This window comes from Microcebus murinus, chromosome 24, assembly GCF_040939455.1.
Source record: "Microcebus murinus isolate Inina chromosome 24, M.murinus_Inina_mat1.0, whole genome shotgun sequence".
Taxonomy (NCBI): Eukaryota; Metazoa; Chordata; class Mammalia; order Primates; family Cheirogaleidae; genus Microcebus; species Microcebus murinus.
In genome coordinates, this window is record NC_134127.1 from 19,656,640 (window position 1) to 19,680,137 (window position 23,498).

The following is a 23,498-nucleotide window of genomic DNA, read 5'->3' on the forward strand; positions in this document are numbered from 1 at the left end:
AGGGGTCTCACTATGTTGCTTGCCCAGCCTGGTCTCAAATTTCTGGCCTCAACCGATCCTCCTGCTTCAGACTCCCAATGTTCTGGGATTATAGGCATGAAACACCACACCTGGCCTCATGAAAGTTTTTATATGCCAATTGTCATTTCTCATCATTCTGATTTTTAAGAGAAATAAAAACTAGTGGTACAGGTATACAATGAAAATGTACCACTAGCTTTATTTCTGTAACCCATGTCATATACTGTTGGTTATTTCAACTGTTTCTATTTTCTTCTGTTAAAAACAAAAAGCCTAATAGCAAAATCTTTACCCACACCAAAGATTAGTCACACAGGATCAAGTCTCACAATTGGAATTGCTGGGTCAAAGGATATATACACCGTCAAAGCTTTGATACATTTTGCCAAACTGCCCTAGAGACAGATTGAAATAGGTGACGTTCTTTGAAAGATTGGAACAGTTTACACTTTAGCACCTGCCCTTTTGGCCTGTATATCAGGATTTTTTCCTGGCTTAGTATTTGCCTTTCACTTTTATACATTTGTGTTTAACATACAGAAGCCTCTGATTAGTATGAGGTCAAATATACCAAATCCATCTTTTCTTTTGTGATTTCTTCTTTTGAGGTCACACTAAGACCTGCTTTCTCTACACTGACAACTTACAACTATTCACCTATATTTACTTTAATACTCTTATGACTTCCTTTTATTCATCTAAATTCTTTGATCAAGGTTATACAAATGCATAGTTCAGTAAGGTAACACAATTTATTAAGTAAAATACTAGTTCCTAGGCCTGCTCAATCTCATTTGCCAGAGACAACCACTTTCAACTCAGCTATTTTTTGGCATTTCCTTTTGCATATCTAAAGAAAAATGTTTATTTTGCTACTTATTGATTGCTAGGTTTTTAGGTACTAGCTATTGACTTTTTACTTTGGAACATGAGGATTTAACTAATCGAACCAAACACTATCAGGTGTCCATCCCTTCTCCACAGACATACTCACAATTCCCCTTCACAATACAGTTATACTATAACTTGGTTTGGTCAATATTAAGTAAACTATTATGAGGATATTGTGATTTGTTTTCCATCCTGCATCTGGTGGCCAGGAGGCTGTTCAGCCTGTCACAGTTTCAGAAGACTACAGTTCCAGATGATGTCCTGAATCACAAGCTCATGAGAGCTCTCAAGCCAAACCCCCAACTAAGCCACTTCCAAATTCCTGACTAACAGAAACTGCTTATTGTTGTTTCAAGCTATTAAGTAATGGGGTATGCAGCAGTACACAGTCAACACTGCATACTTTACTTTCCCTAAAATTGGTACTTGTCACTTGTCTTTCATTTAATTATCTATGTACTTATCCCTAATTCAATCTGTGGTCTTCACTCTCAATACACTCATTCATACCAGGTATTCTCTCATTTGCATCTTCTTGAAGCACTCTGCACTGGTGCTGCTGGCCTGCTCCAATCTGGACTGGCTCCCCACTACCCAGGGTGTGCCACTGTCATCCTCGGGTCTCCCTTCACCATCCTCACTGGGATTCCTTTGACTTCTCCCCCATGATTTCCTACTGGCCCTCCTCTTATTGGTTTACTCTTTATTTTGGTGAAAACAAAGCATGTGGGAGATCATTTTTGAGACTCTGCATAGCCTAAAAACTTTTTATTCTATCCATAGGCTAGTTTGGCTGGATATAGAATTATAGGTTGGACATATTTCTTTCAGAATTTCCAAGGCATTGCTTCCCTGTCTTCTAACTTCCCAATACTGCTGTTGTGGTGAAGTCTGAAGTCAGTGATTCCTATCCTTTGTATGTGACCTATTTTTTACTTTCTTTATGCAATCTTACAGAATCATATGTTTATCCCGGTGTTGTAAAACTTCACAAGGATGTGCTTTGTGGGTTTATTTTCATCCATAGTGCTGGGCCACAGGACTGTTTACCCTGACAATTTATAATCTTTAGTTTTAGGATTTAAAAAAAAAAAGCAAAACTTCGTTGTTCATTTCTTCTCCTCCGTTTTCTGTTTCTTACTTCTGAAATTGGTATAATTTTGATGCTTGACCCTCCTTGGCTGGTCTTTCAATTTGTTTTTTCATTTCTGCTACCAGATTTTTAATTTCCAAGAGTTTTTAATTTTCAGGATGTTTTTAAAAAGAAATATACTGTTTTTATTTCATAGATGCCTTATCTCACTGAGGATCTTAACGACAGCTTTAAAAAATTTTCTTCACACTTTATAGTCTGTTTCCCTGCAAGTTGCTCCTTTTGTTTGTTGAGTCTTTATTTTTCATACTAATGCTTTCCTTGGATGAGTGGTAATTCTTGGCTACCTACTCACATATATGACAGGAGACAAAAACGCTGACTATAAGCTCTCAGCACATGGATCATGTTTGCCTACTGCACAGTGTGATTTGGCCAGTTTTGTGGGGAACTCCCTGATGTCAGTATTCTTTTATCTTTTCTCCTAGGCAGGTAAAATTCCCTAGAGAAGATTCTTCCGTTCTCCTGGTTTGGGCATAAAGGCCCAGCTCAGTGTTTCAGGAGCTCAGTGAATTAAAAGAGACCTAGTGCATGCGTGTGTGTATGCATGTGCGTGTGTATGAATGTACACCCGTGTGTATCAGGGGTAGGGGAAGTGGTGTTTTTGCACTCCATTTGCACACATTCACTTCATCCTGATTTCACTATGGTGGTCCTACCCTCAACTGTGCCTGATGCTCTCTCAGAGGTAGGTCTGGGTTTTATGGGCCTGAAGCTTATACAAAAGTGCATGCCCCTTTAAAGAAAAAGAATATAAAATTACAAATATAAAAATAGGCATGAAAGTGAATACTGAGGCAGAGAAAAGAGCATAACAAATGACAAGTTTCAAAAGCTGACAAATGACATAAACATCAGAAAATCAAGAATAACCTAATATTTTTATTAATCATCTGCTTAACACACCTTTTTCCTACATTTTTTTGGCTGCATAGTCTTTGATTGCCTCTTCATGTGACACAGAGTTGGTAGCATCATTTTCTTAGAGTGAAAAGAAAGATAATTCTGTCTTTCCTCCAGTATGGTTGATTGAAATTTGTTTTCTACTACTGACAGTTTAGAAAAGCCTTTGTTCAGCTTATTGGTAATATATAAGTATAAATTTTATAAGAATTAGGAAAATCTCAAGTTTCTTCCACAAATAAAACTAAGGTTTCAGGGCATATTTCAAGATTTCTTGTACGGTGACTAATTTTAAATGCTCTTTGAATTAATGACAGCAACCAGTTTGTCATTAACGTCCTTGTAGGAGGGCATATCACAAGTTCTGTTATTTTCATTATGTCTTTCATGTTAAATTTACCAGAAATCTCAATGTTTTATCAATGTGTTTATATGATTTGCTCCTCCTCTTCATTAACTGGATTACCAAACAATCATTACTCCTATTTAAAACTGCTCTCATTCTCTTACTGGATCACTAGCTTTGGTACAATCTGAAATGTTCTGTTACACCTTGCTTGATTTCAGAATGATTTCTACCAATTTAATTGCTCACCTTTAACACTTTTGCGTTCCATTATTTATCCACTTTTCCCCTTAGTTTTTAGCTAAATTTAAAGATGACCAAAAAGGTACCCTTCACATATTTCCAACTCAGGAGTCTATAATTTCTTGTTTTATTAAAAAATTTCCAAAAATGTCTTCACAAATTTCAGTTAAAACAGTATACTCCCAACTCAACCCTTTAGTCCTATCCCAAAATATGGCTAGGCTACCCCAAAGCTCCCTGATAAGAGGGATAGTATGAAGAAGAAAGAGCAGGAAGGGAAGACAGAGGTTTTCTTAACTAATTTCAGTATAAATACTTTGTTTTTAGTTTACCAAAACACAGGCCCATATCATGGCTATGGCTCCTTGCAGGGCCTTGAACAAGGCTGACATAAGTCAGGGGCTGTAAAGCTTAAGCTTTATTAGTTCCATGCAGTAAATACACCTTTCCGTCCCCTGGTATAGAACCCTTTGTAGGTGGAAACAGGGGTGGGAGACCCTTCATTTGTCTGCTAGGGTGGGACAGGGACAGTCCCCCAGTGAAATGGAGTTGGGGAGGTGTTAGGGCTCTAAACTTACTCATAAAGAGCTTTCAACCAATCCTGTCCCCAATCTCCAGCTTTATCTGACTTCTAGAGGTACTTTGTACCACCAACTCTGAGAATTCCATGACATGAGGTGGGATGGCGGCTCTTGGTTTTCCCAAGTGCCAGTTTAGAATTTGGCTTTCTTGGAACTACTAAGTCAGTTACCTCATGTAACTGCACTCCATTTCCCAAATTTTGCTGTTGGTGTCTCTTCTACTTTCCCTGAACTACGTGGATTTAAAAACAATCATTTTATTGTGTTTTTAGTGGGATCTGTGAGCGAGATAAATTAGATGTAGGTATTCAATCTGCAATCTTTACTCAGAATCTGATTTGATTTGAAGTAACAGCTTGATTGAGAGATAATTCACATACCACAACATTCACCCTTTTAATGTACGATGTACTTTTAAAATGTACAATTTGGGGTTTTTAGCATATTCCTAGAATTGAGCAAAAATCACTACTAATTTCAAATTTCATCACAACAAAAAGTAACCACATATTATTAGCAAGTAACTCCTTTCCTTCCAACCCCTGGCAACCATTACTCTACTTATCTCTATGGATTTGCCTTTTCTGGACATTTCACATGAATGGAATTATATAATATATGGCCTTCTGTGTTGGCTTCTTTTATCTATCAAAACGTTTTCAAAGGTCATCATTATTGTAGCATATACCAGTACTTCATTCTTTTTTAAGTCCCTGAATACTATTCCAGTGTATGGATATACCACATTTTGTCTATCCACTCATCAGCTTATGGACAATTTGGGTTGTTTCCTCTTTTTGGCTATTAATGAATGCTGCTATGAACATCTAGATGCAAGACTTTGGTGTGGACATGTTTTTGTTTCTCTTGGGTATACATCTAGGAGCAAAATTGCTAGGTCATATGGTCACTCTATGCTTAACATTTCGAGGATCTGCCAGACCAGACTGTTTCCAAAGTGGCTGCACCATTTCATTCCCACCAGCAGTGTATGAGGGTTCCAATTTCTTCACATCCTTGCCAATAGTTATTGTCCATCTTTTTTATTTTAGCCATCATGGGTATGAGGCAGTATTGCATTGTGGCTTTGATTTGCATCTAATGACTAACGATGGTGAGCATCTTTTCACATATTTATTGGTCATTTGTCTTTGGAGAAACATCTACTCAAATCCTTTGCTCATTCTAAAATGGGGTTGTCCCTTTTATTGTTGAGTTGTAAGAGTTCTTTGTATATTCTAGGTACAAACCCCTAATCAGATAAATATTTTCTCTCACATAGTTGGTTTTTCACTTTCTTAATGGTGTCCTTTGAAGCTCAAAAGGTTTACAACATTTTGATGAAGTCTAATTTACCTAGTTTTTCTTTGTTGCTCATGTTTTTGGTGTCATATCTAAGACTCCTTTGCCAAATCCAAGTTCATGAAGATTTACCCTTACCTTTCTTTTAAGAGTTTTCTAGTTTTAACTCTTACATTTAGGTCTTGATCCATTTTGAATTAATTTTTGTATATGGTGTGAGATAGGGGTCCAAAGTCATTTTTTTGCAAGTAGCTATCCAGTTTTCCCAGCACTATTTGTTGAAAGGACTATTATTTTTCCACTGAATTGTTCTGGTATCCTTAGTAAAAATCAATTGACCATATATGTAAGGATTTATTTCTGGACTCTCAATTCTATTCCATTAATCTACATGTCAATTTTTATGATAGTACCAAACTATCTTAATTACTGCAGCTTTACAGTATATTTTAAGATCAGGAAATGTGAGTCCTCCAACTTTGTTATAATTATTTTGGCTATTCAGTGACCCTTGCATTTCCATATGAGTTTTAGTGATTTATTATAGTTAAAATATTTACTTTATTTAGAGTTTATTTTGAGTGTATGGCTAGCTAGTTGTCTTAACATGATTTTTAAAATACTGCATCTTTGAAAAATTACTTTGTCAGTGTCAAATACTTCTACCATTCCATATCATAGAGTGATCCCACTCGCCAATAACATAAATCTAATTATTTAGGTCTATAAAAGATCTGAATACTTAGTAAAGCAAATCCTGTCTCATTAAATTTCTTTTTCAGGTGATTTCTTGGTTACTTTAATTTTTTCTTATTATCCAAGATAAATTATTCAAAATCATCTGCTGGGTGCCCTCCCCCCACCAAGAATCATCATAAGGACATTACTGGAAGTCTGGAAGTGAATTACATTTATAGATTAAGTTTTTGAAGAACCTACATCTTTTTTTTTTTTTTTTTTTTTTTTGAGACAGAGTCTCACTTTGTTGCCCAGGCTAGAGTGAGTGCCATGGCGTCAGCCTAGCTCACAGCAACCTCAAACTCCTGGGCTCAAGCGATCCTCCTGCCTCAGCCTCCCCAAGTAGCTGGGACTACAGGTATGTGTCACCATGCCCGGCTCATTTTTTCTATATATATTAGTTGGCCAATTAATTTCTTTGTATTTATAATAGAGACGGGGTCTCGCTCTTGCTCAGGCTGGTTTCGAACTCCTGACCTCGAGCAATCCGCCCACCTCAGCCTCCCAGAGAGCTAGGATTACAGGCGTGAGCCACCACGCCCGGCTAGGAACCTACATCTTTATAAGTATGAACTTTGCTCATTCAGATCCATAATATTTCTTTTCTTTCATTCAATTCTTATGATGTCCCTTGCTCTGAAGAGTTTTTTTTCACTTAGGTCCTCTACATTTATTTTATAAATGTTAAGAACCCAAAGTAACACATGTGAAATTTTTAGCCCTACATGTGTCTTAGGTGTGTGCATTCTGTGGAATTTTTACCCCTATATGTATATGTACTAGGTGCATTCCATGGAATTTGATATCTTTGGTTATACCATAAATGGGATTCTCTTTTTCATTTTATGTTCCTGATATTAATACATTTTCCCTGAAACCAGCTACTACCTACATATTTAACCTACACAGCCCAAGAAATTCAAGCAGAAAAACAAAAAAAGGAACTAATTAGGTTTTCTAGGTAGACAGTCTTATCCTTTGAAAAATGATAAAAATTTCCCTTTTCTTTCCCAATATTTATGCCTATTTCTTGTGTTACTGTATTAGTTAGAAATTATAGGAAAAAAGTGTTCTGACTTTGGTAAGTATGCTTTGAGTCTGATCTTTCACTGATTTCAGGAGCCAGGAAGCCTCCTAAAAGTAAGAAAATACCTTTCTGCTCCTAGTTTACTAAAAGATACAAGGATTAGATTTTTGAATTCTACTGACTTTTCAGCAGGCATAGATGACCAGTTTGTTCTCCTATGGCCTATTATTGTGATGAGCTGGGCAAATACATTTCCTGACACTGAGCTGTCCTTTCATTACCAAAGTAAACTCTGCTTGGTAAAGGGTACAAGTTAATTAACTTTGATGTGTGTGCGCCTTGCTTTCAGATCATGACACATAGCACCTCAAGGGCAGTGACTGAATGTTATGCTTCTTTGCAACTCCTGCAAGCACTGTACTAGGCAGTGTTATCTTCAATTTTCATTGAATATTCAGTGAATATTTTATTAAGGGCCACCTCTGTTCCAAGCACCATGCTACATTCTAGGGATATCAGGATGAATAAGACAGACTCATTCTATGATCTCACGGAGCTTATAGTCTAGTTTTACGCACCTATTAATAGTAAGCACTGAATGAATGAGTAAAATAAACGCATTGCCCCAAGAGCCCTCTAAAATACTACACTCTAAGCTCCCTGAAGAAAGATACTCTTAATAAGGCTCTACGAAGAACAAAGAAAGGTAGTATCATTGCCTTTGGGCTCCCAAATCCTTATCTGACCCAAACAGAACCTAAAAAGGGTATCACCAGCCAGCTGGGGTCCAGGGACAGTATATCCAGCAGAGACCAAGCAAACAGAGAGGGCCTTTGGCCTCAGAAGTAAAGCCTGGTGAAGTTATCAGAGTACGGGTCAGGGGTAAAGGAGAGGGGTCTCCTGGGTTTATTCTGAGACTGCTAAATGGCAGATGTGATCCTGCTCTGCCTGAGAAATAGCCAGAAAGTGGGGCAGGTGCCTTGATGGAAGGGTGCGATTGTCTCCGCCACTGAAACGGGGCATTCTTACAGGAAAGGGTGGATGGTGGCCAGAAGGAGAAAGTATAGCACAACTGCACTTGGGCAGGCTCTCCACTCTTCTTCCTTGGCTCCTGGTTCCAGCCCCTGTTCTTAGCCCATGGGCACGCAGGACCTCCGCAGGAGCTGCTTTAGGGAACACGGGGCAAGCGTGTCAGTATTGCAGCCTCTCTGAGAGCAGCCCTGGGCTGGCAGTCCCCCAGCACAGAAGGCCCACTGGGCTTCGGGACTGTCCTTCCTCCCCTGCCCCCTGGCGTCAGCCTATCCCCATGGCATCAGGGGTCAGCAGAGGTCCAGAGAGGAGATGGGGCCTGCTCCCCAGAGAAGCTTTATGTTCTGGAAGAAATCAAGAGGGCTCTGAGCTCCCTGCCTCTGGGGTAGGAGTCCTAACTTGGTTCAGCTTGCCATTCCACAAATATGAGCAGCAGAGGGCAGGAGAAGGGATATTTTAGTCTCAGCAACAAATGGAGAAAACATTTCTCTCAACCCTCCCCCTTCTCCAACCCCCAACGTGCCCCACCTCAAAGAAGAAAAAAAGTTCCGTGTGTACGGAGGGAAAGGGGGGGAAAAAGATTCTATTTTCTTTCACAATAAAGAAAAGTCAACAGGATGTTCTCCAAAGCTACAAATATACTTTTTCGAACAGTAAATATCTCTATTAGCAGCATGATGCCAGTTGGCTAATTCTGTCTGTCTCAGTAAAACCTTTCCAAAAAAACTCCTGCTCTTGTGTAATGTCTATTTACAAAAACAGCTCTTTTGCATTTTCAGTTTGCTTGGTTTCTCAATCTTTTGTTTCCTCACCCCCTCTACTGCAGAGGCAGAGATAAGAGGCAGGCCCAGATGGCAGTTGGGTGGGGATCCCCAGTCACCCCACTCGGTCCCTGCCTTCTTTGGAGAGTCCTCCACGTCCATGACAACGAAGAGTGGAAAGAGGCTGAACGTGCTTCCTCGGTCTTCCCTTGGCCTCCAGCATTTGTTTCCACTGAGTGTAAGCGAGCCTCGGCCCGGCTGGGGGTGGAAAGAACCCTGAAATGATTCAGCCCACCCCGCCCCGTATCTTTCTGATATCTCGAGCTGGGCAAGAGATCCACAGTTTTCGGGGGACCGGGGGGAGGGAGGTGAGGGAGGTGAGAAGGAGGACTGAGCAAAGAGTAGGCGGCAGTTGATAGTGGCTGAAATCCTGGCTCCCCGGGGAGTGGTCTGGGCCTGAGTCACTGTCTCGGCAAGAGCAGGAAGGTGGGCGAAAGGCAGCAGCTTCTGCAGGCTGAAGGACAAGCCCTCCTCCCCCCATCCTTCTGTTACTCTATCCTTGGGTTGCTGCCTGCTCTGGTCTGAGGCTACCACCACCTCAACAATCGGAGAGAAAACACAGGGCCAGGGCTGGGCCAGGGCTTATGGAGAGTCATCTGGCTCCGGCCGAACAGCTGCTTGTTGGATGCCATCCTCCCTGTCTGAGAGGCCAGCTGGCCACAGGGCCAAAGGGCCAAGGGAAGTTCAGCCTGAGCAAGGATGTACGCGACCCCATCAGAGTGGGACCTGGCCTGAGCCGGAATGCATCCGTCTCCAGCGCCTACGACTGCAGCCCTCGACCCCACCTTGGTCTTTGCCTAAACTATCTGGATCGGAAACCAGAGCACACAGAACACAACCCTGCCTCACCATCCGTCCGAGGAGGTATGTGTGTGTTTAAAAATAAAAGGCATGACTCTGACTCGCTGGATTTGTTCCTTGGCCATGAACAATCCTCCAGCTCAGCTGTGAGCCCTCCTTCCCCACCACTCCCAGGCTGACCTCTGAAAAGCAGATGGAATAAATCACGCAACGCCAGGTCACACGAGAGCTGGGAGCTCTCCCCATTAAAGCGATCACTTATTGAGCATCTACTACTGCCGGATTCCGTGTAGGTGCTTCTGATACAAGTGTTTATGTAAAGTGGGCCCCTTGTATACTCCACAGGAGACAATGACTGGGTGAGGGTGTGGACCCTGGAACCAGACTGCTGGGGTTCAAGTCCTGTCCCTGATTACCAGCTGTGAGACTCTTTCCTAAGCTGCCCATGCCTCAGTCTCCATTATAAAACAGGGCAATAATCTACTCTTCTTGTAGGGTCTCTGAGGGCTAATGAGTTTAAAGCTTAAAACAGCCCTGACCTCCAGTAAACTATCTCTACGGACCTGCTGAGAAAGAGGTGGGGACAGTGTTTTGATGACAATGACCAAACTGAAGCCCAGAAGGGATGATCTGCAGTTACCCTCAAAATGGTTAGGAAACCTGGAAATTACTTTTTCTGTTTTAAGGGCAAGCAGCTGTCCCATATCATAATGCACCACACCCAGGCGCAAGTTACAAGTCTGCCTAAAACTGAGTGGTGACTCCCTCCTAAATAGTGAAAGGATTTGTGACAGAAGCTTGGAGGCCGACGGACACCGAACCGTCAAGAGAGGAGAACGGGCAATTCGAAGGGGCAGTTTGGATATATTTTTTTAAAGCTCTTTTAAGAAACTTCTACATTTGATAGACAAGTTGTCACTCTCATTCTAATCTGTAAGACAAGAGGGGGTAGAAAATGGCTTTCCCCATCTTATGAGAGGGAAACATGAGGCATTGGAGGTGAAAGGCTTGTCCTGCTTATGCCACAAGTCAGAGAGAAACATCCAATGGCCTCCTCGGATGGGTCCACAGTGGCTTAGATGCAGACGGGCTCTGAGACACATCAGACCAGTGTTAACTTCTGAGGTACTAACTCCATCCTCGCTCTCACTTCTCTTACCAACCAGGAATTATAAGGAGCTCTCACGCTACCTTTTCCCTTTTCCCTCTTCTCTGCTGAAACTTTGGCCCCTGGAAAGCAGAGGGTAGGAGGAGGAGGGTTGAGAATGGAAAGTGACTTCTAGGGCCCCTCCCCAGATCATCCCCACCTACAGGAAGCAAGTATTCTCTGGCTACCAACAGTGAGGTCTGCCCCAGAGATGACTTAAAAATCAAAACTACCATGAAATGTTGTAAACATGCCCTAAATTATAGAGAATATATTATACTCATGTATTCACCACCTAGCTTTGTCAAATTCTAACATTAAGCCATACTCTTAAAAATTTACTTTTTGTAGACATGGGATCTTGCTATGTTGCCCTGGTAGGTCTCAAACTCCTGGCCTCAAGTGAACCTCCCGCCTCGGCCTCCCAAAGTGCTGGGGTTACAGGCCAGACCTTGTTCTTTAAGCAATACAACAGTATAGATACTAAGGCTCCCTGAGTATCACAACCTGATTCCATTTCCTTCTCTCCTTCCCTGTTACTCTAGAGTAACCACTATCCTGAATTCAGGATTTATTATTTCCATACTTTTACTACATAAGTTTAAATCCACAAGCAAATTAGAGTACTGTTTTACAGGTCTAAACTTTGTATAAATGATACAATGTTGAATGATGTATCTTTCTGAAGCCAGCTTTTAATGTTCAGCATATTTCTGAGATTTATCCCTGTTTATTACACATAGCTCTATTTCACTCCTTGTAACTACTATGTAATATTTCATTACATAAAGATAGCACAATTTATTTCCCCATTCTCCAGCCATCAAGCATCTCTACATGATGGTGCAGCGAACATTCCTAGTATGTCTCTGCTGCACAGGTACTGGAGTTTCTCTACGGGGAGGGTAGCTACAGCTCAGCTCCAATTGCAAAATCTCTAGTTCCCACTGCCCCCACTGTACGCAAATTCACATTGCTCCTCATCTCTCAGATACTTGGCCCTGTCAGACTTTAAAATTTTTGCCAATCTGATGGCTATGAAATGGCATCTCACTGTCGGTTTAACCTGCTCTTCCCTGATTATGAATAAGAGGGAACATCTTTGCACAGGATTTTGTCCACTTGGGTTTTCCTTTTTGGAAAGTGATCAACAGTTTTCAAATCTATGAAATAAGCTCTTACAAAGGACTCGGCCAGTGTCCGTCATAGCTGCCCTTTCTGCATTTCTTATTATAACCCAACAAAATGATCAAATAAACAGACAACCCTATCTTTAGCTGGCTGGAGTCAAAGGTGTTAGCTTTTAGCCAATATTTGCAATGACATTCCTAGACAGCTGATTTTCAAAATGGAGTCGATGCACAATACGTATCACTCATGGATCATTTAAACTGCCTCACATCATTCCATCATATACGTATATCAGAATTAGTCATGAAATTAATTGAGGTATCAGAGTGCATTGCACACATGAAACTTTTATTTCAAGTACAAGAAAGTGTGTGTGCGTGAGATGTGATGTCAAAGGTATTTCTAACTGAGTTGTGGTCAAAAAATTTTGGAAGCTACCATCCAAGTTAGCCTCCCTGGCACTATTCTTTCTCTTTTCTGGGCTATCCTGCAGGCCATTGCTGAAATAATCTGACTAAATCACCGCCTTTGTCGTGTTACTTCCCTGCTCAAAAGGCTTCAATTTTCAAAAGCCTAGGCTCAATTTCAAGTCCTCAGTGAGGCTGAAAGCACCATGCAAGGCGGCCCCAGGCTGGACTGCCAACTCTCACCAATGAGGCCTCCGCCCAAACCACTGTTTACTATACCAACGCGGCCTCCTGATGGTCCACAGCAAACACTCTTGGGTTGAGGTTCAGTTAAAATTACATCCCCCACTTGAAGTCTTCCTTGATGACGGCATGCTGACGTTTAGTGATCGGCTGTCCTTCTTTTGAATCCCTAGCCCTTTCCACACACTGGCTGAAGACAGAGAGCCACTCTTCCAGGCTTCTAAATGTCCCTCAACACTGAGCACAGAGTTCTGCACATTATAAATGTTTAATAAGCATTAAATCGACAAATTGAATGCCACATATGTGCATCACACTATACTGGGCACTATTTGATGGTGTAGCCATCAAAAGAATGGGTTTGGGAAAACGACACGAATAGCTTCACTGCCAACTCTAAAGACCACCTCAACAGATTTCCTTAAAGAGTGTCTAACACGTAAGAAAACACTCTGGACTAAGTTGCTGTGAGACTCAAGATACTTGCCTCTTCCAACTGCTCCAAGATCTGGAAGGAGTCCCTTTCCCTCTCATTACCAACACATGAAATAAGAGTGCCATCTTTGTGCCCAAAGCAATGTTACACACAGGACTGCACTTGAGTCTCCTTACGGGGCCCTGTGTTCTAGGCACTCCCATGCTCTCGAGAGAGCAGAAAAGGCTTGGGGAGGGTGTGGCCTGTTCAAGGTCACAGGGGATATGAGTGGTGAAGCTGCCCCAGGGAGGGGGCCCAAAGTAGGAAGAAGCTGAGATGGTTACAGAACACCTTGAGGTCTGCAGGGCACAAGGACCTCCTCTATCACTCATGTGTGGAAACTGACAACTCCCCATGATGCATTACCAACCCGCTAGTGTCAACGCATCCTGGCCAAGTGCACAATATGTATCACTCATAGATCATTTAAACTGCCTCACATCATTCCATCATATCAGCATGGGAGTGGTCTCCAATCAGCATGGGAGTGGTCTCCTACCTTTGTAGTATTCTTGGTCAATTTGACAGAACACTCAGGAGACACAAGTTTTAGTTACAGTTCTGCCAGGCACTTGCTGAGTGAATTCCAATGGGTTGCCAAGGGGGACCCGCACCGCATACTTCAAAGGGCAGATGTGAGGATGAAATCAGACAACGGATGGCAAAGCTAGAAGCACTACACAAATGCGAGAGCAATGGCAAACTAGAGAGAAAAGGGACTCCACCAAGAAAATGTTTGGACCCAATCGATGGTTCTGTCTGACCCAGTTTACCCTTCTCCCTTTATATTCCATTCATTGCATTTAACAATGACCTATTAGATACCCACCATGCTAATGGTAGTAGTGTTCACAAAGATGAAGAAGTTGTAGCTCCTGTTCTCATGGAGCTGATGTGGGGGGGAGGGGCACGATCGCGATACCTGGAAGAATGCAGAAGTGCCACAGGAGAAGCACAATGGAAGTACAGGGTGAACCCACCAAAGCAGTTTGTTGGGGGTGGGGGGAAGGGAACAGGGGGTGGAGAGGAGTGATTAGAGCTGGCTTGACCTGGAAGCCACTTCTGCCAGTCCATTTAACAATAGCATTTCTTAGGGGCTCTTCATTTCAGGAAGTGGTTTGTAGGTTTTGCACGTTTTCAGTCTTAAAATTTCTTCTAAGCTGAGGCAAGTCAGTAAATAGTCCTCATTCATACAATTTAATAACATTTACTGACTGTCAGGAACAGGGAGAGGAAACAGCAATGATCAAGAGACAGTCCCCATGCTGTCAATCCACAGACAAGTAACAATCGATAGACAAACCAACCAGCCAAGCACAGATGCCAATGAAGGTCAGAGGAGGGGGACCCAATGCAGCCTGGCAGGGGGTGGTTCAGAGAAGACCCTAGAGGAGGTGAAGCATGGCCTGACTCTTGAAGGATGAGTGGATGCTGGCCTGCTGGGTGGGCATTCAAATGAAGGACAAGCATTTCAGGCAGAGGGGACAGTTTACACAACGGAGCAGGAGCATGAGACAGCAGGGACAACCTGGAGAATTGCACACACAGTAGTAGAGAGGGACAGCTAGCTCCAGGAGGGCTGTATAAGCCATGGTCCAGAGTCAGGCCTCTATCCTAATGATGGCGGTGAGGGTATACAGGGTGAGAACAGAAAAGGAAAAAAAGAAAGAATTGATCCTAAGGAATACCAATATTTAAGGGGCAGACAGAGGTCGAATAGCCCAGAAGAGTCAGAAAAGGATCATATCTATGGAGAGTTTCCTCTCTTCTCTTAGCAGACTTGGGTGGCAAAGTGTCAGCTGGGGCTCCCCATCCTGTGTTACAGATGGAAAAAACAAGACAGAGAGAGGTTGAATGCTTGGCCAGGCCACATTGTGAGTGAATGAACCAGAACGTGAATGCAGCACTCATAGTCAAGCTTATCTGCCCTACCCCTACTTTCCTGCTTCTCGGTAGAACTACTAGAGCCTTCGGCCTAGGAGGATTGCCTCCAGTACTCCTTATTCCTCATCATTTAAGCCCAAGATGATCAAGGTGTATGATTCCAGGGGAGGCCACAATTCCTGGAGATGGCTAAGCTAGGTTCAGGTCACTATTCTTAATTCCACCTAATTCCCTCTCCATTCCATAATCAAGATACACACATATAGGAAGGGTAGGGGGAGAGGAAGGGAGGAAAAAGGAAGGGGAAGAGAGGGAGGGGGAGAGAGAAGCATTTGGCTTGGGGCCAAGAAGTGAATCCAGGATCGGGGGTGTGATTATCAAATGCCTTCTTCCTAGTAGGACAGACCACTAAGCCACCTCACTGAAAGGCAGATGTGTGGCCGGGTGGCTGAGTAGATGGTGCAGGAAGGCAGGTGACCACTAAATAAACAGGTGGTGGGTGGGTTGCCTGCGGAGAGGAAAGAGAGAACAAAAGCCTCTCACTCTTCATGCAAAGTCCACAGTGTGCAAAGGGCATCAATGTTGGACATTTCTCACTGTGACATTTTGAAAGCCCAGCCTAGCCCAGAACAATGGTTATTCTCTGGGGACCATGGGCCCCTAGGCCTTAATGATGGCTGGCATAGTCCATGTACTTGGTGAACTTGACCTTGGGCATCAGCCTCCCATGATGGCTCTACGTCACTCTGGTTTCTTCCCCTGCTGAGAATTCCAGTATCACATGAATGGGTGAATTCATTCTGGGAGCAGGAAAACCACTCTGGGAGTGAATCAGAAGGACCCAACCCTGGTCCCCTTGCCAGCCATTGAGCTGGGAACTGAGTGTGATTGTGTGCCCAGGCGCCAGTGCTGTTCCCCTCTCAGGGGGAGAGGGTCAGGGTCCACGCAAGAGATGACGTAGAAACCAAGGAGGAAGAGAAAGGAATCTCAGCTTTGAGGGACAAAGCCACCCTTTTGGTTGTGACTCGCAATCCAAGGAGGTACCAAGATACGCCATGTACTGGTGAATTAGTTCTGCTAGATTAAAATCTCAGCTCCTGCTAGACTGTTAGTTGCCAATTTCAATTCTCTCCAACTGTTAGTTGTCAATTTCAGTTATCTCCAACTATTAGTTGTTAATGTCAATTCTCTCCAATCAGATAAATTTTAGGAAATGGGGTACTAGTTTTTCCAGAAACTTTCCACAAGACAAGTGGAAACAACTTGCCTCAGATCACCCAGATAATCATTTGCTATTAGTGGTCTCTCCTCTTCTCCCAATTTGTGAAGATTGATTCAGTAAACGCCAATCTAAGCAACATAAAGCACCTGTACTCTGCTTTTTACTTCAAAAAATTAGGCAAGAGAACTCCGAAGATTCAAGACACAGCAGGCAAGAGCACTTCTACATCACAAGGTTGGGGCACCCAGGCTGCCACTAAAAGAAAGTAATTCCTCCAGGAAAAGCAAATTAAAGAATCGCTACTTTGCCCATCTCTAACTTGGTTATAACAAGACAGGGAAGTTAGCTTTTTAAGGCTCCAGTCCCCTGTTGGCTTCCTGGAGCAAAAGGTGGAGGCACGAGGAGCAGCTCCTGCTGGAGCTTATTAGGGCATTGCTTCGGGCTTCCCTGCACGTGAGGGCCCGGGCTGGCTGACACCTGTCCATCAATCTTAGCCTAAAAAGCAGGTGGGGGAGGGGACAGAAATGGTTTAAAGTTTACATTAGAGAGTTATCTTTGACATTGACTGACAGCTGCTTGTGGCCAGAGCTTAGCTTGTGGAAGACTTCCTGAAGGATATTCTACTCTCCTCATTCTTCCTAACTGGTTATCGTGCACTTTGCATAAACAAACAGGCCAGACTCTGGGGAAAGTGGCAAATATGTTCTCTATGCCAATGAAACTTGGATTCTAAAAGGGTTGATTTACCTTGTCCCTCTCTGGAGGTCAATTTATTCATACAAGTACATTATAGTTCAATCCCCAGAGGTCAGGGGTTGTGGATACACAGGTCGTTGGGCCTGAAGGTAAGATAAAGTCCTTGATACGGGTTATCCTCTAATGAAGCCCTAAGAAGGCAGGCAAGCCATCGTTCTCTCCTGTGAACATAAACAGTCCAGAGCAACGAAGAGGGACTGCCTTTTGGGAAAATTGAGCCTTACAAAATAAATCAACCATTAAACATTATGAAGTGTCTACTACGTGCCAAGTAACACGCAGTTCTACCGCAACTGGAATTGTGTGATTCCACTGCTACTAGAAGATTCTCTGGCTTTTTTTCTCATGGTGTGAAAGCTCCCAGAATGTTTAAGCTTAACCGTGTCTATTTAGAGGGAAGGTAGTGGGTACTGGCCGTGGAAATGATTAAAACTAGTCCAATCCCACCCTGCCAGGGTGAGTGTAGGGTGTCATTCCGGCCCCTTCCAAAAGAGAAGCAAGTTTTGTCTTTTGAAGACTGTTAAGGGGTGCAATGAGAGTTACCTGAAAGCGAGTGGGGGTTTTGATGAGGAAACGGGACCCAGACTGCCAGGTGAGGGCCACAGCTCTGGGGCAGACGGACACGGAGAAGAGATGCTCCCAGGGGAGAAAGAACACACAGGCTCCATCTCAATGGATATTTAAAAAAGGAGGGAACAAGGAAGTCCCTCACTTCGGGTCCGGCAAAACAGGAGTCAGACGCAGGGTCCCACGCTAGGAGAGGGTCCCCGGCCCTACTGCCAGGGAGTCCTGCAGAGAGATGGCGACTCCGGGAAGGCCCCGGAACGACCCCAGGGCAGGGGCTGTCGGGCCCTGCTCTGGGGCTGAGGTCGTGTGGGAAGGGCGGGCACCGACGCAGGGGCCGGGCGCACCGCGGGGCCGGGGCTCCAGCAGCCCCCTACCCCCCGCCCGGGCCTCACTCACCAGCTCATGGTCCCGAACCTGGGCCTGCAGCCGCCGGGGTCCTCAGCTGCAACTCGGTCCTCTGGGATCACTTCCGGATTCAGCTAGTCTCCAGGAAGTGACGTGGATCACGCCCCCGCTGCCCGGAAGAAGCGGCTGGGAGGGCGGAGCCCGGCGCGTTAACTCTTTCGCTGCCGCGTACTCGCAGCGAAATTTCTCTTGCGGGCGACCCTCTGGCTCTGGCCTAGTGCAGAGGCAGGAGGGCCTCTCAGGGCTTTTTTCCTGCTTTCAATGCTGACTACACAGGGCCATTAACTGACTTATCGCCCCCATGTTTCTGTCTGTAAAGTGGTTTCTAATCCAGAGACAGCAGCAGCAATTGTCTATAGGGAAAGAGGCCCTGGAGACAGGGCGTGAGGAAGACTTAAATTCTCCCTATCCTGTTAAAGTTTGTAGCCTGCACATGCATGACCTGTAACAAGCAAAACAAACAAACGGATCTTTCCTCTCCTTCAAGATGGCACAGGGCCCTGAATATCAATAGAATAGGGGCTTTTCAGGTGGGAATGTTCCATGGAATTACTGACCAAAATAGGACGCAGTGTAAGAGGGGCTCCCTGCCTTCCTGCCTGTCCCTCTGTGCTCTTCCGATCGCAAATGGTGTGCACGGTCCCATTCTTACTATTCCTTCATTTAACAAATATTAGTTGCACTCCTATCATGCACCAGGTGCTGTGCAAACCTGGAGGATATGACCCATACGACCATGTGAAAGAAGCATCCATCCTGCCCTTACACCCTCCCGGAGCTACTTTCCTAGAGGGAGAGACAAACAGGCAATGATAATAATAATATATGATGGGACAGGACACAGTGCTGTGGCAGCCTGCAAGGGAGCCCCAAAAGCTGCAAATGGGGTTTTAGTGAAGGCTTCCAGGAGGAGCCCATGTGCAAGCCAAGCCCTGAAGGTGCGTGCACTCAAGGGTGGCCAGGTGAATCTGGGCTGAGGGGTGGGGAGGGTCCAGGCAGAGGGAACCCATCTTGGCTAAGAAGAGGGCTGAGGTCCAGTCAAGCAGCTGATATGACTCAGATCTCCTAAAGTCAGAATCCAGTGCCTTGGTCCCTCGCAGACTTCCTGGGGTTCTGGGCTGAGTTGGTCTCCCCACCTTCCATGTTGTAGAATAGAGAAGAGTAGGCAGTGAGGCCTGTGCAGGTAACTTTAGGGCCCCCAAAGACCTTCTTCAAATTCTCCTAGGGTGGAGTAGCCGGCTCACTGAGGAGGAGCAGGGAAGCTCAGAGGGTGGGCCCCAGGAGGCAGTCTCTAATTTGTGTGTTCTGATTCCATTCTTGAAGCTTCCATAGCTTAACGGGGTTTGCCAATGGTGGGGGTGTCTCCAAGCACATCACACAGATCGGCTTCATCACTACATTGTTCCTCGGAAAGCAAACCAAAATGAGCACAAGAGCAGCCTTGAAGAGTAAAGAAGAGGAGAAGCCACCAAAGGGAAGTCTGGGCAGAGAGTGTGGGGGAAGGGAAGGACAGTCCCTGCTGCTTTGCAGAAGCTGTGTGGATCGAAGGGGCTGCCGTGTGTTTAGGAGCCTCCTGGCATTTTAGCACGTGTGCATGGCTCTCCCACCAGCTTCCTCCCTTCCCCAGACTCTGCCTCCCTCAGTTATTGCCCTACAGTGATAAAAATTTCCAAAGGTAATAGCCTAAGGCAACTTCCATATCCTGGAGGAAGTCTGTTTCAGGGCTAGGGGGTAGCAGGCACATCCGGTAGGACTAGAATGGATGAGTTCTGGACTAAGAGTCTAGAAAGGTCCAGGGCTCTAATTCCATCTTTGACATTGTGACTGGCCTCGGACAAGTCACATGCCCTCTCTGGCCTTGGTCCCCTCATCTATGAGATGAGTGCATAGATAACATCCCCAAAGTCTCCAACATCTCAAGTTTCCAAGTCAACTGTTTTGTTGATGCCAGAGCCTCTTAAGAAATAGGAGAATGGAGGAGGTGGGTGAACAGAGAGGCCAGCCCTTCTCAGAGGGGAGGATTCAGTCTGAGGTGCACCTGGGGCTGCACTGTCTACAGCTTGCCTCAAACCTTTAATGTAGCTGCCAGCAGGATCTTTGAGTTTATTGGGAAGAATGGTGGCCTCCCAGGATTCTGTATGGAAAGTGCCTTCTCTAAGCTGAGCTTGGTCTCCCCACCTGTGGCTCATTTGCTCAGCTAGAGTGACCCTGCACTGAGGATGGAAAGTTAGGCATCCAGCCATCTGCGTCCTTCCATGATCCTACCATGCCATGCAGCATTGATCCCTGGGTAGCTGGCATGGGGACACACGAGCACCTCCCACTGTTGTGCCAAGTTCAGCCTCCAGAGTCAGAAATGATGTCCTCCTTACTTACTACCAAAAGCCAGAACAATACAGGGTGATCCTGCCTCTGCAGGGGAGGGGTAGAAGAGGAGCAAACTGGGTTTCTAAGTAGGAGCCGAGAGAGGAGTCGCCTTGAGTAGAGGCAGATCCTCCTGGTCCCAAGCCTGGTACAGACTGATTCCTCCCCCAGAAGTCTGAGCTTGAAGCTAAAGCATTCAGGTGACAGAGGTCCACTCTGGGACAAAGCCGTTTACCAGGGGGAAAGCTGCAGCAGACCTGGGCTGCCTTCAGCCCTGACCTCTCCTTGGAGCTTTTTATGCAGAAATTGAAAAGCAGGTACCGCCCCCCTACTCAACCCTATCTCCAGGCTTGTCACATCCACCCTCCCCCAGCCTTTTCCGTGCTGAAGTCCAGGGCTCTCACCATGCCAGCCTCTGACCCACGAACGGCAAGGATTCCCAGCCCCTGGGCCTGGGACGTCGGGGGCTCCACCAGCACCAGGCTACGGCTGGAGGACTGAATGTGATGGACTGAGCTCCCTTGCAGCCCTGAAGGCCTCCTGGCTCAGGAGGCAGCTGCAGCACATTCAGCCCCGCCCCACTCCTCCCTGCTCTGCACCTGCTCATCAGGTGCCTCAGAAAAACAGTCCCTGGGAAGGTGGGGTGCCAAGGGCATGGGAGGAAGAGCAAGGGTGGGGGGAGATGGAGGATACCAGGGAGAGAGTTTCCAGTGGCGGGAAGCCCACAGTGATCGCTTAAAGGTCAGGGTGAAGTGACACATCAGAAGCCCGGCTGTCAAGCGGCAGTCAGGCCCAGGAATTCCTGTCTAAACCCTGCTTGTTCCTCCAAGTGGCTTGAGGGAGACTTGTCCCTCCTCTGGGCCTCATCTTCCTTGACTGCAATGTGAAGGGTCCATGTTAGATTTGGGATGGCAGGTGGATGTCATCCAGTGTGCCAACTCAGACCATTTGTCACTGGCTGCCTGGAATGTCGTGTTGAGGCTTCTGGAGAATCTGCCATTGGTGGGCAGGTTCTGTGATTGATTAGTAATGTCTGCCTTGGACAAGTAATGGGTGTGATGGTAGATGTTCCACTTTACTATTCTGTTATTATTTTTATTATGAGTTAATAATAATGGAGCACTCATGACATGCCAACCACTATTCTGAATAGTTTGCATTAACCCTTACCACACCCGGGCGAGGTAGGTACTATTAATACAATCTTTTATTTTACAGATGGGGGAGCAGAAGCACGACTGTGAAGTGGCAAAGCAGAATTTCCAACCTGGGCAACCTGGCTGTGATGCTCATGCTTTTTGCCACTGTGGTTTACCCCCTCTCTTTGATGGTCCCTGCCACCTCTGGCAATCTATGATTCCATTGAGGCACAGTGGGCTCAGATGGAGCCAAGAGAAAGAAGCACAAGCACTGAGCAGCCAAGTTGGGCGTGAAGGGAGGGTGGACACATGACCAGAACCTAACAAAATCCCACCCCATGCTCGGCCTCGTCCTGGGAGCTTTTATATGCTTCCTCCAGCTCTGGGAGTCAGGGCCAGCAGGTGGCAGCACCTGGCAGGGCGAAAGAAAGGGCAGCTCCTGCCTTGGCACGGAAGTCCTGCAGGGCTCAGACAGCCCAGATGTTGGGGGCAGCAGGGACAAACCAGGGCAGGGAGGAAGGACAGCTATGGACCCAAAGGAGGAGGCCCCCCGAACCTCAGACCTGCGGGGAGCTGCCACGGCCAATGCTTTGGTTCACCCAGCAGCGCCAGCCTCTCAGCTTGCATCTCATGGTACCTGCTGTGGGCTTTTTTTTTCCTCCACTCTGGGAGAATGACTAACTTTAAGGACTAAAAAAAAAAAGTGTTTTGATTACACTGCCTTTTTACCAACTGGGAGCATTAGTCACCGTGGATTGCTGCAGATAACGGGAAGGCGAGCAGCACCCCCTCCTCCCCCTCCTTCTCTCTGATTAGCTCACAGAGCCCAGGGAGGAGATGCGAGTGAGAGAGAGTGCACCCAGGAGGGAAAACAGTCCCCCTGGATGACATGTTCCCCAGGCGTCAGGCCAGGGGCTGCCCAGGGGGTGTGGAGGGCGCTAGGTCCAAGCTGGGCAGCCCCCTGATGGGCCGGCTCGGAGGTGGCCCCAGGACCATAGTAGGAGGCACCCACTGGAGAGACCTGGCAGAGGACCACTGAGCCTGTCTCCTGAGGTTCTGAGCTGGGTCTAGGTGGTCTGGTCCTCCGAGTAAGTCCAGGGTACCCCCAGGAAGGCAAGGTCAGAGGAAGTCACCAAAGACATGGATGCGGAGGTGTGCTCTTGTCTGCGATGTGGCCCAGTGCTCAGTCTGAGGTGCAGCCTTGGGCTGGGATCACAGGGTTCTGACTGAGGTTGAGGAGTTCCTGGCAGGTGCCACATCCCACTCCTCACACTTAGGCAATGACCCTTTTCCTCCACTCCAGGAGGGCAGGACCTAGTACTTTGGGCTCACCTTCTGGCCCAGTGTGGCCTTGTTCATGCCCACCTTGGTGGTCGTGAGGCAGGAGAGCTGAGGTGCTGAGGTCCCACCTGTTGGCCCAGGGTGCCAGAGGTGACAGCTCTGGGCCTTGCTGAGGATGGCACTGAGACAGTGCCCAGCCCTTCAGCTCATTCACTCCCTAAAATTGCTCCACCCTGGAAAGCAGACATTTATCGGAGAGGCCCCTTCAGACTGCAGGGCCATGAATATTGGTGCAAAGAATTTCAAGCATTAGGGCAAATAGCTTCTTTACTATAACAGTATAGAAAGAGACGCAAACGTGATTTTATTTCTACATCTCCCAAGATCAGAAGACTTGACTTTGCTGCTGCTAACTCCCTTTTGAAAATGCAATAACCCACAGATGTTTGGGGGTGTTTGAGGTTTGGCCTCAAAAAGCTTCTATGGCACCACCTTAGGGGAGGCGAGGTTGCAAGAGGTGAGGGCAGGTTCTTTCAGAGGGAGGAGGCCTGGGAGATGCTCCTCCAAGCTCATAGGGCCAAGGCTGCCGTAGAGGGTAGCCGGGCACTGAGGTTGTCCCCT

The 23,498-nt window shown here is 45.7% G+C and overlaps 1 protein-coding gene across 1 annotated transcript in view; it reads right to left on the reverse strand.

Annotated features, from left to right (window-relative positions):
• BIN3 (bridging integrator 3) overlaps positions 1 to 18,180 on the reverse strand; it is a 41,950-nt gene extending 23,770 nt beyond the window's left edge. Inside the window, exon 1 of the mRNA XM_012739322.3 lies at positions 18,085 to 18,180. Within this exon, the coding sequence (XP_012594776.1) occupies positions 18,085 to 18,092 (8 nt within the window). The 5' untranslated portion in view covers positions 18,093 to 18,180. The remainder of the gene's footprint in view (positions 1 to 18,084) is intronic.
• Positions 18,181 to 23,498: the final 5,318 nt, after the last annotated feature.